The sequence below is a fragment of the Coregonus lavaretus genome, assembly GCF_964263955.1.
Source record: "Coregonus lavaretus genome assembly, chromosome: 15".
Taxonomy (NCBI): domain Eukaryota; kingdom Metazoa; phylum Chordata; class Actinopteri; order Salmoniformes; family Salmonidae; genus Coregonus; species Coregonus lavaretus.
The window spans coordinates 7,166,332-7,184,422 of NC_140002.1; the positions used below are offsets into that span (position 1 = coordinate 7,166,332).

Here is an 18,091-nt window from a genome sequence, read left to right on the forward strand (position 1 = left end):
GATACTTTTGTACCTGTTTCCACCAGCATCTTCACAAGGTCCTTTGCTGTTGTTCTGGGATTGATTTGCACTTTTCGCACCAAAGTACGTTCATCTCTAGGAGACACAACACGTCTCCTTCCTGAGCAGTATGACGGCTGCGTGATCTCATGGTGTTTATACTTGCGTACTATTGTTTGTACAGATGAACGTGGTGCCTTCAGGCATTTGGAAATTGCTCCCAAGGATGAACCAGACTTGTGGAGGTCTACAATTTTTTTTTTCTGAGGTCTTGGCTGATTTCTTTTGATTTTCCCATGATATCAAGCAAAGAGGCACTGGGTTTGAAGGTAGGCCTTGAAATACATCCATAGGTACACCTCCAATTGACTCAAATGATGTCAATTAGCCTATCAGAAGCTTCTAAAGCCATGTCATAATATTCTGGAATTTTCCAAGCTGTTTAAATGCACAGTCAACTTAGTGTATGTAAACTTCTGTCCCACTGGAATTGTGAGACTGTGAATTATAAGTGAAATAATCTGTCTGTAAACAATTGTTGGAAAAATTACTTGTGTCATGCACAAAGTAGATGTCCTAACCGACTTGCCAAACCTATAGTTTGTTAACAAGAAATGTGTGGAATGGTTGAAAAACTAGTTTTAATGACTCCAACCTAAGTGTATGTAAACCTCCGACTTCAACTGTAGATGGACAGGAGGACTTACATAGCTGGCCACGATCCTCTCTGTGCGCTCAATGTGTTTACGTATCTCACACTCGCTGGGCTGCAGCACGGTGATGCCCTCATCAGAGAACACATAGAACATGTTTCCCACGCTCAAACCTGAGGAGTTAGGAGATCAAAAGAGCTTCAGCTGATGTTCTCACATTCAACAGCCTTACAGAGAATACACAGACCCTGTTAGCAGCACCTGAACTAGTCAATGACTGGTGGAGTTGTCAGGCATTGTCACGGCAGAGTCAGTGTCTGTCAACAACATGTCTAACGAGTTCATTGTGAAACTGCCTTCTGAAACTTGATGGCCGCTATGAGCACGAGAATATTTTCCAGGCCAGATACCTGACTCTAAACAACAGCTGGTAATTAGACAACAGATTGATGCTTACAGGGACAAGGATATACAACGAGGCTGTTTATGCTGTGGAAAAGCACATTGTGTTGGGATGGCAGGTTACATCGTACAGGATAACCATGTGCAATCAACACCTTGAGAGCTGCTGAAACAGTCATGACGTGACATTAAGGCCAGTGATACTGTCTGTGCACAATCAGCATCGGGGTGGACAAGATTCAAACAATGGGCCTCTCTCTACTCTCTAATCAGCCAAAATAAACATGTTGTGGTGTCACAACTAGATCATAGAGGAAGAGTTATGTGTGCTGAAATGTGGAGGCAGTCCAGTAGCAAAACGGTTTGCATTTTTGTTATATTTTCATGGTCAAGTCTTGTAAAATAACGTTTTCAGCAAGAAAATATACACATAATGAATATACAAAATTAACATATTCACAGTACAAAACATAGGCATTCAGAAGAATGTTGGTAAATTATAGAAGTGAATTGAAAATAACAGAAAAAAAAGACATGGTGAAAAGTGTTATAGTATATTTCAGTACCTTCCTCCCGCCACAGTATGTTTGCAACTGCAGCATCAGCATCAGAATGACAGAAGAGAGAGGGAGAGAGAGAGAGGGAGAGAGAGAAAGGGAGAGAGAGAAAGGGAGAGAGAGAAAGGGAGAGGGAGAAAGGGAGAGAGCGAAAGGGAGAGAGAGAAAGGGAGAGAGAGAGGGAGAGAGAGAAAGGGAGAGAGAGAGGGAGAGAGAGAAAGGGAGAGAGAGAAAGGGAGAGAGAGAAAGGGAGAGAGAGAAAGGGAGAGAGAGAGGGAGGGAGAGAGAGAAAGGGAGAGAGAGAGGGAGAGAGAGAAAGGGAGAGAGAGAAAGGGAGAGAGAGAAAGGGAGAGGGAGAAAGGGAGAGAGAGGGAGAGAGAGAAAGGGAGAGAGAGAAAGGGAGAGAGAGAAAGGGAGAGAGAGAAAGGGAGAGAGAAAGGGAGAGAGAGAAAGGGAGAGAGAGAGGGAGAGAGAGAGAGATACCATGTCATATCAAGTCATATCAGAAAAAGTGGGACAGAAACAAATTTAGCAAGAGTGCTTCTTTACAGACAGAAATACTTCAATTAACACAACAACATAAATGCATCCTAGTTTTTTTTATTGCATTTGACACAATCTAAACCCAAAGGCTGTAAAAAACAAATGTGACTTATATTGTTTTCTTTTATACAGAAAGATACCACAGAATAAAGTGTCATCTTTTTGTTAATTGTATGCCGATATACTGTAGCATTATGCTAATTTCTATATACATTTTCAATGCCAAAAATACCTAGTGAAAATCCCGGAGGCATTTTTCCATGTTCTACTTGAAGTAAACTCTCAGTCACTTACGTGTCTTTCTGGCTGAGTCCTCCACAAACAGAGACGATATGTCCTCGTCCACCCCCACCTCGTTCTTAGCAATGCAGGTGTAGGCGCCTGTGTCCTCATAGCGTACGCTGCCAATGAGGAGCTCGCTCCCATTCGCTGTTACAGAGGAGCATGAACGACAAGTCTCAGCTCAGCCACGTTTCTACACTGGTACACATTTCCCATGGCTGTTTCATCCTCCCACCTAGCAATACACTGTATTTTTCTAAATGAATGAACAAAGCTAATCTAAGTAGCCACCTAACTATGTATCCACATCTCACTAACACAAGCCATTGAAGCCTGAACCCTTGTGATGACAACACAACAACACTTCCTCAAATTATCCTTTGACTGAATCCTCCCTGTTCTGTTCCCAGAGATCTAGTGTCAGGGGAAGGTGATATATCTCAGGACACAGTGAGTGCTAACATCAGAGAGAGGCAGCAGAGGCAACCCTAGCTCTCTGACGCTAGCACTCGCAGCCCTTTGTGATCTATGGCATGTTCTCACGCTCATATCCATCCCTCCTCACCCTCACGCTGTTGCTGTGTTTGCCTTGATCACAACAAGGCAATCTTCACAACACTGCAGCAGGAGTGAAGGACGCCCGTGTCAGACAGCTGCTTTCACATGCCGTGTCAAAGATCTTGTGCCAGTCTTTCACCTTCCCCCTCTCATCTCTCCCTTCCTCTCTCTGTCCTCTTTGATCCCCCTCTCTTGATCTCTTTTATTTACATTTGAGTCATTTAGCAGACGCTCTTATCCGGAGTGACTTACAATTAGTGAGTGCATACATTTTTCATACTGGCCCCCCCGTGGGAATCGAACCCACAACCCTTACGTTGCAAGCGTATCTCCTAAATGTGGACTGGCAGGCAGAGGCAGAGGAGGAGAACTTCATAGTGCTGAACAAGACCTGACGGAGCCAGGGCCTGAGATAAACCCTGGGCTAATATGAACAACTTCTACAGGCACCAATGTACACATAATGCAATATACATTTTCTTCATTCTCATTTAGATCAATGGATTTTACTGAAAATTCTACCACCTGAAAAACACAAGTTTGTCGACTTTATAGACTCTACCTAATTTTAGTGAAATGGGTGATGTTTTTACAATAGTTTGTGTTCAGATTCACTCTTCTAACTACTCTTTAGGGGGGAGTAAAGTGATGATGTACAGAGTGACCCGCCCCACATTAAACACCAGACACTGTCGGAATTACATCTAATCCAGAATTATGCCTTGATCAATTTTAATGGATGACCGCTCAATTAAGAATTTGCCAATAGTTAGGCATTGCTTTCTCACAAAAAAATTAATAACAAGGGAACAGACAGTTTATACAGGGATTTTCAGACTTGTAGATCTTTGTGGCGCCAGGGGATCAGTGGGAGGTTGTAGTGAGGTTAAACGTTCAGAATGTGTCAGATAGAAATCAAATATACAGAGCTGATATATGTCCTTATTCCATACAACAGAGGATAATGCAGCTGTCCATTCAGCACCACCAGTTGGGCTAAGCAGTCAGAACCTTGGACAGCACCACCAGTTGGGCTAAACAGTCAGAACCTTGGACAGCGCCACCAGTTGGGCTAACCAAGTTGGGCTAAGCAGTCAGGCCTTTGGACAGCACCTATTCCTAACAGTTGAGCCTATTGAACCCTCCCATTGTAAATGTAGAGTACACATGTCAAACTCATTCCACGGAGAGCCGAGTGGTGTCTGCGGGTTTTCGCTCCTCCCTTGTACTTGATTGATGAATTAAGGTCACTGATCAGTAAGGAACCCTCACCTGGTTGTCTAGATCTTTATTGAAAGGAAAAACCAAAAACCAGCAGACACAAGGACCTCCATGGAATGAGTTTGACACCCCTGATGTAGAGGATCCTGGCAGGATTTGTGAGTTCTGTAGCCCCCCCCTCATCCTGGCAGGATTTGTGAGTTCTGTAGCCTCCCCCTCATCCTGGCAGGATTTGTGAGTACTGTAGCCTCCCCCTCATCCTGGCAGGATTTGTGAGTTCTGTAGCCTCCCCCTCATCCTGGCAGGATTTGTGAGTACTGTAGCCTCCCCCTCATCCTGGCAGGATTTGTGAGTTCTGTAGCCTCCCCCTCATCCTGGCAGGATTTGTGGGTACTGTAGCCTCCCCGATCCTGGCAGGATTCGTGAGCTCCACAAGGCCAACATTAGCCTTAGTTAGCTTAGTTCCAGAGGGAAAACTAATCTAATTCTGAGTTGGAATACCTATATACTGATCCAATGTTGAAATATTCTGCCAAATAAACCAAGAGTATAACTCTGGAAAACGGCTTCAATCTGTAGACTCTTATGTTTGAGCACTCTGTTAAACCATTACTAGATATAAAGGTATGGTCAGATCTATCCCAAATAGCAATGAAATTAACATCCTGGAATCCAGCTCCACGGATTTGCCAACTCTCAACTGGGCTGTGAGAGAGAGAGCTGGCAGATCCGTGAAGCTGGATTGCAGGATGTTAATGTATATATGAACCTTGCAGAACCTGCCTTATTTCAGCTGCATCTGAAGCCTGATAACAGGCTATTACCACAGGTAATGACCCACACACAGCCTGTAAACTGCCATCTAATGAGGGTTACTCCATAAAATACACTCTCTTGTGTCCCCTCGGAAATTGAAATTCCCGTTCAACTCTCCCACATGGCTGGCTGCTGTATAATTCATTTTCACACACTGTTGTTCTATCTTTTTCTTTATCATGTTCTTCAAAGGCTTGGATTGGATATTTACCATTCTAAAATCAGTGGCCGGCAAAATAACAATAATCAAAGCGGTGACCCTAATCTTGGATTTGGCAACACAGGAGGGTGTGACACAGAATTACGCCTAATATAGCAACACCTCCATGGTTCCCTGCATAGTGGTGTGTCTGCTTAAAAGGAGTCGCTGTGATGGTAATAACAGGGTGCACCTATTCCATATCTATTCCCAATGGGCCCTGGTCAAAAGCAGTGCACTACATAGGCAATAGAGTGTCATTGTGGACACATACGGTCTTGTGAGTGTGGGCAGGAGTAGCCTGGTTCCTTACCGATGAGGGAGAGCTGCTTGGAGGGTCTGGGCTGCAGGTCCATGCCATTCTTCAGCCACAGGATCTTGGGGTCTGGGATGCCGTCAGCGTGGCAGTGCAGACTGGCAGACACACCAGGCTCCTGGGCCTGCGTCTCTGGGTAGACGAGGATCACTGGGGGAACTGGATACATAGACGCACGCACACACACACACAAAGAGACAAACACAGCCACAAGAGAGAGGAGTCAGTGAGGTATAATTACACAGGCACAGCAGGCAGAAAGGCCTTCATTTCACACCAGTACCACACAAAATCACACATACACGCTACAGGCACTGCATTACAATAGAGTCCAGCATAAATGTTTATAAGACCAAATAAGACCACTATTGAAGGAAGTTAAGGAAGGTAAATCTGAAGGAACACACATTATGGAAGAGGCAAGAAAATCCACTTTGTTGAGCAGCCCCAGTCATTATTTACAGGTGAAACACTTCATATCCAAACACAAACACATGGTAATTGTCTTCGAAGATAACTTGCCTTCCAGGAAGCAGACATTTCCCTCCCTCTTCAACTGAATATCTCAGATGCAGCTGTATCGTTTTTCAATTAGCCTAAATCCTGCCTTACAACACACAATCACGCCTATTGTCCCTGTTAATTGAAAATCATTGCAGGCTATTTTTGTCTATGCATATCTGTGCGAGCAATGAAACAAAGATCGGGAAATTGAGATTGTTATCTTTGATTTGATACAGTACAGACGGTACAGATGGCTCTCCCAAGGTCCTCAATGAAGAGGAAGGCTCGGTAATCACACGTCGTCTCAGTGAAAAAATACTTATGGAAATGTATTTGTAGAGCAGTGTGTTTTGATAAGTGTCTGCAGCAGCCCCTCTGTGCTGATTACTGCTGGCTATTTGATGTACTGTAGATAAAACAGTTTACATGCTCAGGGTGGAATCACTTGAGTATGGTTAGTAAAACGCCATGAGTATAGACTGAGACAGGATTTGAGACAGGGATTGAGACAGAGATTGCCAGTCCTGACCCTGGAAAGTCCCTCATCCACAAAAGCATCTTACTTTTTGTTATCTATTCAAAAACCAACAACAAAAAAATGAATTTAACATTGAACGCAGCAATGATTGCACTGCAACTATAACACATTTGTCAGGTCTAAATTCTGGTGTCCACATGCCAAACTAAACTCTGACAATCAAATTACTGTGAAATGTCAAGTATATGCCATTACTAACCATTCACCTGCAGTACATGGGTCTGGCAGAGTTCTTCATATCCATACGCATGACAGCTGTAGTTCCCCATATGGATGGTTGTCACTTTGGTGATGTAGAGGGAGCCGTCATCACCAAAGTCCTATTGGGGGAAGAGGAAGGTGGCAGTGGAGGATGGTGAGGGAGGGAAGAAGGGAGGGGAGGGAGGTGAGGGGGGAGGAAAAGGAGGGAAGGTAGGGGAGGGAGGGAGGGAGGGCACACAACAGGGGACCATGGAGTGATGGGAAGCATATAGACCATGAATCAATGTGGTCCCTGGGTGTTGGGACAGGTATGGGGATTGGAGCCCTGTGGTCACGCTCAATCAGTCTGATAAATAGGAAGGGTTAAAAATACAAAGAACATTAGAGTGATTAATTGAGCCAGTTGTTGTTTTTCAGGATGCACAACTCACCTGGGGTTTCAGCAGAGACTTAGGGAGGATTAAGATACTAAATAGTGGCGTCCCAGTACGTAGCGGACTGACTGTGTGCAGATGTGTGGAGCTAGCTCCCTTAATAACCAAACACATCCCTCTCTAAACAGAGACTAAAGACTTGGAGTTTCTTGCCGCAAGCTATTGTCCCACTACGTGCTTTAAGGTAGAGGAAACTACTGCTTCTCATTTGGCTAACGAGATGGGAGTGGATGAGGACATAATCGTCTCTAGTAAATGCTTTAAGGTGAGGAAAGGTACTGTAGAGGAAGTACTTAGGACGGACATTACAAAGGCTTTACGGAACATATGAAAACAGTAGACACTGCTTTAGAGATTAATTACTGTACAGCAGGGTTTCCCAAACTCAGTGCTGGGCCCCCTTGGTTGCACATTTTGTTTTTTGCCCCAGCACTACACAGCTGATTCAGATAACCAACTCATCATCAAGTTTTGACTATTTGAATCAGCTGTGACGTGCTAGGGCAAGGGGGGGGGGGGGGGCAGGACCGAGTTTGGGAAACCCTGCTGTACAGTACAGGTAGATATGAAACACTCTACGTTATCCTATATCATGTATCCCTATAAGGTATGAACTTAACTGTGTAGCGCTGATTCTTCTTATTTAGTTCCAGTACAGGTTTATAGGATTTAACAAGAAATACTGAAAACCATGTACTAGTTTCAAGTTGAAAGTTATATTAGTCGTATGTACACATGGAATACACCGTTCAATGAAATGCTTACTTGCAGGTTCCTTCTCGACAATGCAACAACAATAAGAAATAATAAAAGATAAGAATACGAACATAAAGTAAATGGTTCAGTAGAATATAATAAATATTTTAGCATAACTATAATACAGGATGGCACAATTTATAGTCCATTTATACATGTATCAGGGAAGGAGGTATTGGGGGGCAAGTATTTAAATTGTGCAGTATTAGCAATAGTAAATAAGAGTCTGGTAGCAGCAGTTGCGATGTGAAGCATAAATGTGTGTTGGTGTGTGTGTGTGGGTGTGGGTGTGTGTGTGGGTGTGTGTGTGTGGGTGTGTGTGTGTGTGTGTGTGCATGCATGCGTGCGTGAGTGAGTGAGTGCATGTGTGCTAAGGTGCAGAGAGTCAGCGTAGGTGGTAAGTCCAGTTAAAGTGTTCAGCAGTCTGATGGCTTGTAGATTGCAATGATGTCATGTCATTGTATTGTGTGGACCAGGGGAGAGTTAGTAGATACGTGGTTTGGTGTCACGGAGTCTGCATTCCTTATGTCAGAATAGATTACTGATGTTGATCTTAGAAATTATTGATGGACAGGATATATGACTTGGGGGTGAAGAGTAATAACATCAAAGAGAAGGGAGTGCCCATGGAGGTTTACCAGATGTTTGTGGAGAGACTTGTAACAGAGTGTATATATAGAGAGAGTGGATCTTTGTTCTGGAGTTAGGAAGTTGGAAGTTGGAAGAGGCAGGGCCATGTCCTTCTTCTGTGATAACTAACCATGGTACCATATTAAATATCTTATATGAACTCCTCATCAAAAGTGTCTAAGTACATCCTTACATTCGTAATCACTTGATACCCTAGAAACTCATCATAACAGATAGAAACAGTCTCTGAGCCTGTTGGTACTAGACCTCATTCTCCGATACCGTTTGCCCGACGGTAAGGGAGAGAACAGCTCATTGCTGGGGTGTGTGGGGTCCTTGATGGTGGGCCTTGCGGTCGTGGATGGAGTAATTCCCCTACCAGGCTGTGATGCAACTGGTCAGGACACTGTCGATGTTGCAGAGGACCCGGGGTGGCATGCCAAACTTCTTCAGCCACCTTAAGAAGAAGTAGAGGTGCTGTTGCTCCCCCTTGACAAGAGTGGTGGTGTTGTTAGTGCATGTCAAGTCTTTGGTGATGTGGATGCCGAGGAACTTAAAAACTGCTAACTTTCTTTACTGCAGTCCCGTTGATGTGGATCGGGGCACGTTCCCTCCTCTGCTTCCTGAAGTCAACAATCAACTCCTTTGTTTTGCGGACGTTGAGAGAGAGAGGTTGTTGTCCTGGCATCACAATGCCAGTTGACTTACCTCCTTCCTATAAGCTGACTCATCGTTGTTGGTTATAAGGCCTATAATTGTGGTGTCGTCAGCAAACCTGATGATGGAGTTGGTGTTGTGCAAAGTCACGCAGTCGTGGGGGGGTCCATGTGTTAAGCGTCGTATGGAGGAGGTGTTGTTGCCAATCCTTACAGCCTGTGGTCTGCCTGTCAGGAAGTCCAGGATCCAGTGGCAGAGGGTAGTCTCCAGACTCAGGGCTCTGAGCTTGTTGACGAGCTTGGAGGGTACAATAGTGTTGAATGCTAAACTGTAGTCAATGAACAGCATTCTCACATAGGTGTTCCTCGTGTTCAGATGTCTTAGGAACTAGTGAATAGCGATGGAAATGGCATCTAACGTTAATCTGTTGGAGCGGCAAATTGGAGTGGGTCAAATGTGCCTGGCATGCTGGCCTTGATGTCGCCAGCCTCTCAAAACACTTCATGTCACCTTGGTTTTTTTAGGCACTGGAACGATGGTAGTCTCCTTGAAGCAAGTGGGGACTACAGCCTGGGACAGGTACAGGTTGAAGATGTTTGAGAAAACACCCGCCAGCTGGTCAGCTTTTTGAATTTTCACTCTTTTGAGAGTTTTCCTCACCACACAACTGGATCATACTATGCCAATTATTGTCCTGTTGTGTCTCAAATTACGGACCTCATAAAGGGAAATGTGTTATTGTACAAAAAAAACAGATTGAATACAATGGAGTGGCTGTATACTTACACATAGTTAATTACTTCCCCCTCAGTTTGTAAAGAAGCCTGATATTGTTTCATAAATGTTTCATTTAAGTTTGTATTTAAAATGAAAAACCACCCAAAATGTTTCCTTCCATCTTTTCACCCCTTATAAAACAGTAATAGCTCTGTACTGTATCCATAATAGTCTTAGTGGAAAATCATCTTAATATGTTTGAAGGTTAGTATAATGCATTTTTCACAGCAGTCCCAACAGGGTGAGTAAAAGGCCTGTTTGACATGCTCATTCATTTTTTTTTATAGCATCATTTTTTTTTTACGGAGAAAATGCATTACTTATTATAGTCCCGCTTTAAATGACATGCAGCTTATAAAGGCTTCATAAATCCTTCATAAACACTACATATAATTTAAGTATAGTTTTATCTAAAAAGGATAACTTTTTCAATGTTTTACCATTTTTATTTTTATGAAATTCACTGAAGAGGATGGTCCTCCCCTTCCTCCTCTGAGAAGCCTCCACTGGACTAGGAGACTAGTCAGGATCGAGGAAGAGATGAATGGAGCAAAGTACAGAGAGATCCTTGATGAAAACCTGCTCCAGAGTGCTCAGGACCTCAGACTGGGGCGAAGGTTCACCTTCCAACAGGACAACGACCCTAAGCACACAGCCAAGACAACGCAGGAGTGGCTTCGGGACAAGTCTCTGAATGTCCTTGAGTGGCCCAGCCAGAGCCCGGACTTGAACCCAATCGAACATCTCTGGAAAGACCTGAAAATACCTGTGCAACTACGCTCCCCATCCAAACTGACAGAGCTTGAGAGGCTCTGCAGAGAAGAATGGGAGAAACTCCCCAAATACAGGTGTGCAAAGCTTGTAGCATCATACCCATGAAGACTTGAGGCTGTAATCGCTGCCAAAGGTGCTTCAACAAAGTACTGAGTAAAGGGTCTGAATACTTATGTAAATATTATTTTTATAAATTTGCGAACATTTCAAAAAACCTGTTTTTGCTTTGTCATTATGGGGTATTGTGTGTAGATTGATGAGGGGGATAAAAAAAATCCATTTTAAAATAAGGCTGTAACGTAATTTTTTTGGGAAAAAGTGAAGGGGTCTAAATACTTTCCAAATGCACTGTATCATGAATGGTTATTGACACTTTTCTACTATGTGTGCTGTGTTGCTCAGTTGGTAGAGCATGGCACTTGCAATGGCAGAGTTGTGGGTTCGATTCCCACGGGGGTCCAGTACGAAAAATGTATCCACTCACTGCTGTAAGTCGCTCTGGATAAGAGCTTCTGCTAAATTACTGAAATGTTGAATTATTACGTGGGGGACTTTTATTTAGAAAATTCCCGAAATTCCATGACCCGGAAGTACTTCTTTAGTGTGGCTCATGAAACGCTGATCATGTGATGAGTTCGCAAATCAAATGCCCCACCTGTGCTGCCACTGGACAGCGAAAGACAAGTAAGTTAATCTTTATTCATTGTCATTTAAATTAGTTCATAGTAGTTAAGTGTTGAGTTAGATTACATACTGTAGCTACCTCAGTCGTTATTTCAAATAATTTCTGTGACTTCACAGCAATTGCTAGCTAGCCAAAATGTAGCTAGCTAGCAGGCTCATCTAAATACAAATCTCCTAGAATCAGCTACGTCTCATAATCACGTCATGAGATTTGTAAATGAAAGAGGAATATTATATTACGCATTGAATGGAGTTTCCCATCTTCCCATTTAGAGTTTCTGGCGCAGCACAGAAATGCCCTTATCCAGATGGTGTGACAAAGGCATTTCCTAACAGACCTGCTAACTTTCTTTGTTGTTACTTTTAAGGTTGGAACCAACATGCAGTACCTCCAGCAGGCAGAGAGGCAAGAATCATTCATCCACCAGCTCAGGGACAAGCTACACTATTTACAGCCCTGTGTAATGTTCAATGTAATTGCATTGCTGGACTTTTAGAAACTTAATGTATTTGTATATATTTTTTTTATGTACAAATAAAAGGAAATGTTTATTTGTTTTAGCTGTTAGTGATAATTCCCTAAGTGTTAATACATTTGTGTTTACATCATTAAGCCTTTATGTATGTGTTATGAATGACCGATGGCGTCTCACTTCAAAGTAAGTATTACAGGACACTACATAAAGTGTCAATAAATAGGTTATAAACATTCTGCTGATTTATGAAGGTTCTCTCACAACCTACAGGTTACTGTAGGGTGTGATAGGTACTTCAATTGGTTGATGTGCATTTGTGTGTGTGTGTGTGTGTGTGTGTGTGTGTGTGTGTGTGTGTGTGTGTCAGAACCAAGATGATTTGTAGTAGTCCAACCTGAGACCACCACACCAGGTGTTCCTCTTCTGTTCTCATGCTGGAGACCAGGGCTTGATTACAACCTGTTACAATGGTGCCAACATTTTGTAGCGTATCTTTCAACAGGGGAGTGGGTGAATGTGTCGAAGACCTGACTGGGCCCAGCACCGCACGGTATGGCTAGTTTTTGTTTTGTGCGTGTTTGTGCAACTTGGTTCCAGAAGAAAGACACTTTTAATTTCTTTAGGTTGGGGGCTTTCATCAAGGTAAGTGTTTCTTGGTGTAACGTCGTCATCTCTCCAAAACACAACGCAATTACTTTGAAGAAAAGTATCCGATTCAATATGTAAAATGCCCCATTTTTATGAGAGAGAGAGAGAGAGAGAGAGAGAGAGAGTGAGATAGTAATACTGCTCTACCTTTACGCTGTAGCAGAGTGCAGACAAATGGGTTTGATTCCAGCGAAGGCAAATTGCCACAGTCAGCTAAATGTGTCATATGTCAGGACCTTTCTTGACGGAATTTGAATCACAGCTAAATGTAATAGTTGTTAATTTATTTCAAAGTGAGCCCATTTTCATAAGACAGGAAAAATAATTTGGCCTGTAAATACATCTAATTTGTGCTGACCTGAAACGACAGCACAGAGAGACCAAAGGCATTCGATCAGTATGCATTCTTTCTTTGTTCTTCATTGAGATGCAGTGGTATTACACAATAGCAGCAGGCAACACTTCCCTTGCAGATTCTATGCATTAAAAGAGCATAAACCTGCCTAAGGATTACATGGGAACACATTATGCTGAATGGCACATTTCTTATCGTGCACACCTGCATGCTCGTAATAGTTATTATTTATAGTTATTTATCAGTAACAACAATTGCAATTGTCGTCACACACTATTTATCAATGCATAACCTAACTCCATGAAAACAGTAGCACTCTCATGTTGCACAGAGGACCTTGTTTTCTCCCACTTCCTTGTCCTCAGCGCGACCCGTCTAAACACATGCCAGTTGACGTGCATGTCATTATTTATTGGCTCTCTGGCCAATTCATTAACATGCAATTAGAGAATTCTAATCAGCTGGTGGATGGATAAACACAGTCCCACGCTGTCAGCTGTGCAGGTGTGCTAAACAACACACCGCCGCCGCCGCTCTATAGTTCATTAACCACATGCAGCCAAACCCAATTCCCATGCTATGCCATGTTGGGATTTGCGAAAAAATAATATTTTAACATGGTTTGTGCTCTTTGAGATCAGCACGACACCTGGCAGAGCTTCTGAGACTCAAATCATTACATTATTTCCAATTACAACCAATGATTCAAAGCATGAGGAAAAACACAGGCCTGTTTAAAAAAAAAAATAAGATGCATAAATTGTGTTAATGGGAATTAGCATTTCTCATTCATTTTCTGTGAACATTTATCTGTTATTGATTAATTGTTTTAAAACCAATGTGAAGAGCCCCTGCTGAGACACGTTCTGAGGATTATCAAATATTAATCAAAGGCCCAATTGTAAATGTCTTAAAAGCAGCGTTTCTAAAAACACCCCACATCAAAGTTCACAATGTTGGACACTGGTTCAGTGTTTCACCTTGAAAAGCCCCATGACATTTAAAGAAGGAAAAAAGGCTTACACCACCTCACATCTGCAGTTTTGGGGTGGAGGCCTCTGCTTGGGTTAATCACAACCATATTTTGTAGGGTTAGCATGGGCAGGCAGGCTCATAGTAGCATGACTTAATTCATGTCAAAACATGATTTGTAGCTTTACAACTTAAAGGGTAGGTTCAGCATTTTCTCCTGGGCCATGGACTACTTTCAGGGTGAGGAACCATCTAACATCAAGATTTTACAAAATACTGAACTTCCCCTTTACACCCTCTGAAATAGCCAATAGCTCCTGCCTAGGACTCACATTGATATCCTCCAGGTCCAGGAAGTTGAGTATGATCCCATTCCTCTTCCAGATGATTGGTGGCCGCAGCGTCCCTTCGATGGCACAGGACAGCACGGCGCTGAGGCCTACCGTTACCGTGGAGATGCTCATTCTCTGGTCCTCAGCCAGGCTCAACTGAACAACCTCTGTAGGTGGAGAGAGAAAGAGAGAGAGAGAGAGAGATAGAGAGAGAGCAAGAGAGAAGGTGAGTGAGATAGAGAGAGAGCGAGAGAGAGAGAGAGAGAGAGAGCGAGAGAGAGCATGAGAGAGAGAGAGAGAGAGAGAGAGAGAGAGAGAGACTAACCTCCTGCCAAATGTATGACCATATTAGAGACACATATTTCCCTCAGATTACACAGACCCACAAAGAATTCCGAAACAAATCCAATTTTGATAAACTCCCATATCTATTGGGTGAAACACCACAGTGTGCCATCACAGCAGCAAGATTTGTGACCTGTTGCCACAAGAAAAGGGCAACCATATATTTATGTTTATTTATTTATTTATTTAGAGAGAGAGAGAGAGAGAGAGAGAGAGAGAGAGAGAAAGAGAGAGCGAGAGAGATGGAAATAGTCCCTTGTGGTTCAGTTGGTAGCAGTGGAGGCTGCTGAGGGGAGGACGGCTCATATTAATAGCTGGAACGGAGCAAATGGAATGGCATCAGACAGATGGAAATCATGTGTTTGATGTATTTGATACCATTCCACTCATTTCACTCCAGCCATTACCACTAGCCCGTCCTTCCCAATTAAGGTGGGGGTGAGAGAGAGAGAGGGGTGAGAGACAGATGGTGGAGAGAGAGTGGGTGAGAGAGAGAGAGGGGGTGGAGAGAGAGAGGGGTGAGAGAGAGAGAGAGAGGGGTGAGAGAGAGGGGGTAGAGAGAGAGGGGGGTGAGAGAGGGGGGTGAGAGAGGGGGGTGAGAGAGAGAGAGGGGGAGAGAGATGGGTTAGAGAGAGATGGTGTAGAGAGAGGGGGTGAGAGAGAGGGGAAGTAAGAGAGAGAGGGGGTGGAGAGAGAGAGGGGTGAGAGAGGGGTGAGAGAGAGAGAGGGTGAGAGAGAGCGAGAGAGAGAGAAAGAGAGGGGTGAGAGAGAGGGGGTGTCTGATCTGAGGACGAGACCGTGTGAGAGAGAACGATGTCTGATCTGAGGACGAGAACGGTTTAGAGAGAACGATGTCTGATCTGAGGATGAAACCGTGTGAGAGAGAACAATGTCTGATCTGAGGACGAGACCGTGTGAGAGAGAACAATGTCTGATCTGAAGACGAGACCGTGTGAGAGAGAAAGATGTCTGATCTGAGAACAAGACCGTGTGAGAGAGAACAATGTCTGATCTGAGGACGAGACCGGTTTAGAGAGAACAATGTCTGATCTGAGGATGAGACCGGTTTAGAGAGAACGATGTCTTATCTGAGGACGAGACTGGTTTAGAGAGAACGATGTCTGATCTGAGGACGAGACTGGTTTAGAGAGAACGATGTCTGATCAGAGGACGAGACCGTGTGAGAGCAGGACATTTAGGATTATTAAGGAAGATTTACATTCAGCTGACTAGCGAGTCCAATTTGTTTAACCTTTAAGGCACATGAAGAAGCACTGTTCTCGAGTGTCCCCAGGGCTCATAACTATACAGGAAGGAGGAGAGAGGGATGATGAGGGGAGGCAGGTACGAATGTCATAAATATGACTGAACGACCCTGGGCCAATATTGGTTGGGTTCTTTAGGAAGACTATAAAACTGCTCGTTCATGCCGCTCATTTACGCTGCTTGTTGGTTAGCGAATGCTCCTGCTACCTGTCTCTACCTAACTTGTTGACCGATGTTTTGGCTTACTGCCCTGCAATTTCCTGCTTTTTTCTACAGCACCAACTTGTGTGTTGGTTATCTCCCACTCATATAGTGTATGTGCAGCCATGATCCATACAGTGAGCAAGTCCCCTGCTTTCTCTCTGTTTGCAGTACTGTTGTGTGATTCGGGTGTGTGTTGTCCTTGTGTGTTTGCCATTTCACTGGCTGTGCTTGTTTCGGGAGGTAGGGTGCAGGCTATATTTGCAAACACACTGTAGCTCAGAGCAAACTTTTAGTAAATTCCGGTAAAGAGAGACACGGAAGCCCAGCTAGCCTAGCTAGCCTGTAGTTTCAGATGGAGGTCAATGCTGCAGGAGATGTGTTTATTTTGCTCTATACCAGGACAATGTGGACTGTGCGGACTTTCAATGTAGCAAATGTTTGCTTGCAGAGGACTACAGGGGCGAAGTGGCTACTCTCAGCAAACAAGTAGAAAACCTCCACAAGCTACTGGGGAATCCACGCCCGCCTACTTTGTCTTTCTCTTCTACTCCAGTAGCTAGACGCGGCTCTAGCCTGGTGGGAGTGTCGCTGCCGTGTCGTTTCTCCACAGCCGACTGGCCGGTGCTCTGCAGGGATCCCTCCCCGAAGGGGTCTCCCCTTTACCTGGAGAATAGAGTTAGTAGGTTGCTTCTGGATGACTTTGTGGATGTTCCTATTCTTGACCCTACCAACCAGTCATGGAGGCAAGTCACTCGCCGTACAAGTCACTCGCCGAAGCTTCCGCTTCGAAATTGGATCCGGAGGTACCTGCGCCTTTGTCCTCTGTTCTGTCTCCCTCTCCGGTGGCTTCTACCTCGGGTTCAGATCTTCAGAGCACCCCCCCCTCATCGGACCGTGAGGGTGTCTGAGACTCCGGCCCCTTCATCAGCCACGGTAGATTCTACGGCTGGCCCCACCTCCCATCGGTCCTCGAGGGGTCTTCTAAACCACTCGAGGTGAAAGAATGTCAAAATCTCCTCAGCCATTTCACCAGCTGTTGTCATCGGCAGCTCTATCGTGAGAAACATCTCGGTTCCCGGGGCATAAACCCTGTGCTAATCTGGAGCACGAGTACAGGACATTACAAGGCTGCTTCCTGCCATTCTACGACAGCTACTGGGGGCTGATGCTGTCGTAGTCCATGTGGGGTCAAACAACATTAGGAGGGGTAGCTCGGAACTGCTGAAAATAGATTTTAAAGAACTGATTCTAGCTCTGAAAGATTCCAAAAAGCGGCCAATTATTTAAGGCCCGGTACCATCAATGGACCGTGGCTGTGAAAGATTCAGCAGGCATTACATTACCTTGCTAAAAGACTACTGTAAGTCTGTTGGCACACATAACTTTAACACCTTTTGGAAACAGAAGATGCTCTACAGGAATGACGGAGTCCATCCAAATCATCTTGGCTCCTGGACTACATAGAGCCATGGCTACATAGAACTCTATTCCACATCAAGTAACACATGCAAGCAGTAATATCAGATTAAAAAAACATATAAAAATACACCTTGTGGAACAGCGGGGACTGTGATGAGACACACACACAGGCACAGACACACGCATACACACACACATGATAACATACGCACTATACAAATAAAATAAAATGTTATTTGTCACATGCGCCGAATACAACAGGTGTAGACCTTACAGTGAAATGCTTACTTACAAGCCCTTAACCAACAATGCAGTTTTAAGAAAGAATACCAAAAAAAAAGCCATTTGATTAGATGTTCGGGAGTCTTATGGCTTGGGGGTAGAAGCTGTTTAGAAGCCTCTTGGACCTAGACTTGGCACTCCGGTACCGCTTGCCGTGCGGTAGCAGAGAGAACAATCTATGACTAGGGTGGCTGGAGCCTTTGACAATTTTTAGGGCCTTCCTCTGACACCGCCTGGTATAGAGGTCCTGGATGGCAGGAAGCTTGGCTCAAGTGATGTACTGGGCCGTA

General features: G+C 44.1%; 1 protein-coding gene across 1 annotated transcript in view; it reads right to left on the reverse strand.

Annotated features, from left to right (window-relative positions):
- Positions 1-18,091, reverse strand: part of LOC311143186 (follistatin-related protein 4-like) — a 226,075-nt gene that overhangs the window by 24,029 nt on the left and 183,955 nt on the right. Inside the window, exons 7-12 of the mRNA XM_084178970.1 lie at positions 14,286-14,452; positions 6,789-6,909; positions 5,545-5,706; positions 2,450-2,584; positions 1,622-1,648; positions 708-826 (exon numbers count right to left, since the gene is read on the reverse strand). Coding sequence (XP_084035096.1) covers positions 708-826; positions 1,622-1,648; positions 2,450-2,584; positions 5,545-5,706; positions 6,789-6,909; positions 14,286-14,452 — 731 coding nt within the window. The remainder of the gene's footprint in view (positions 1-707; positions 827-1,621; positions 1,649-2,449; positions 2,585-5,544; positions 5,707-6,788; positions 6,910-14,285; positions 14,453-18,091) is intronic.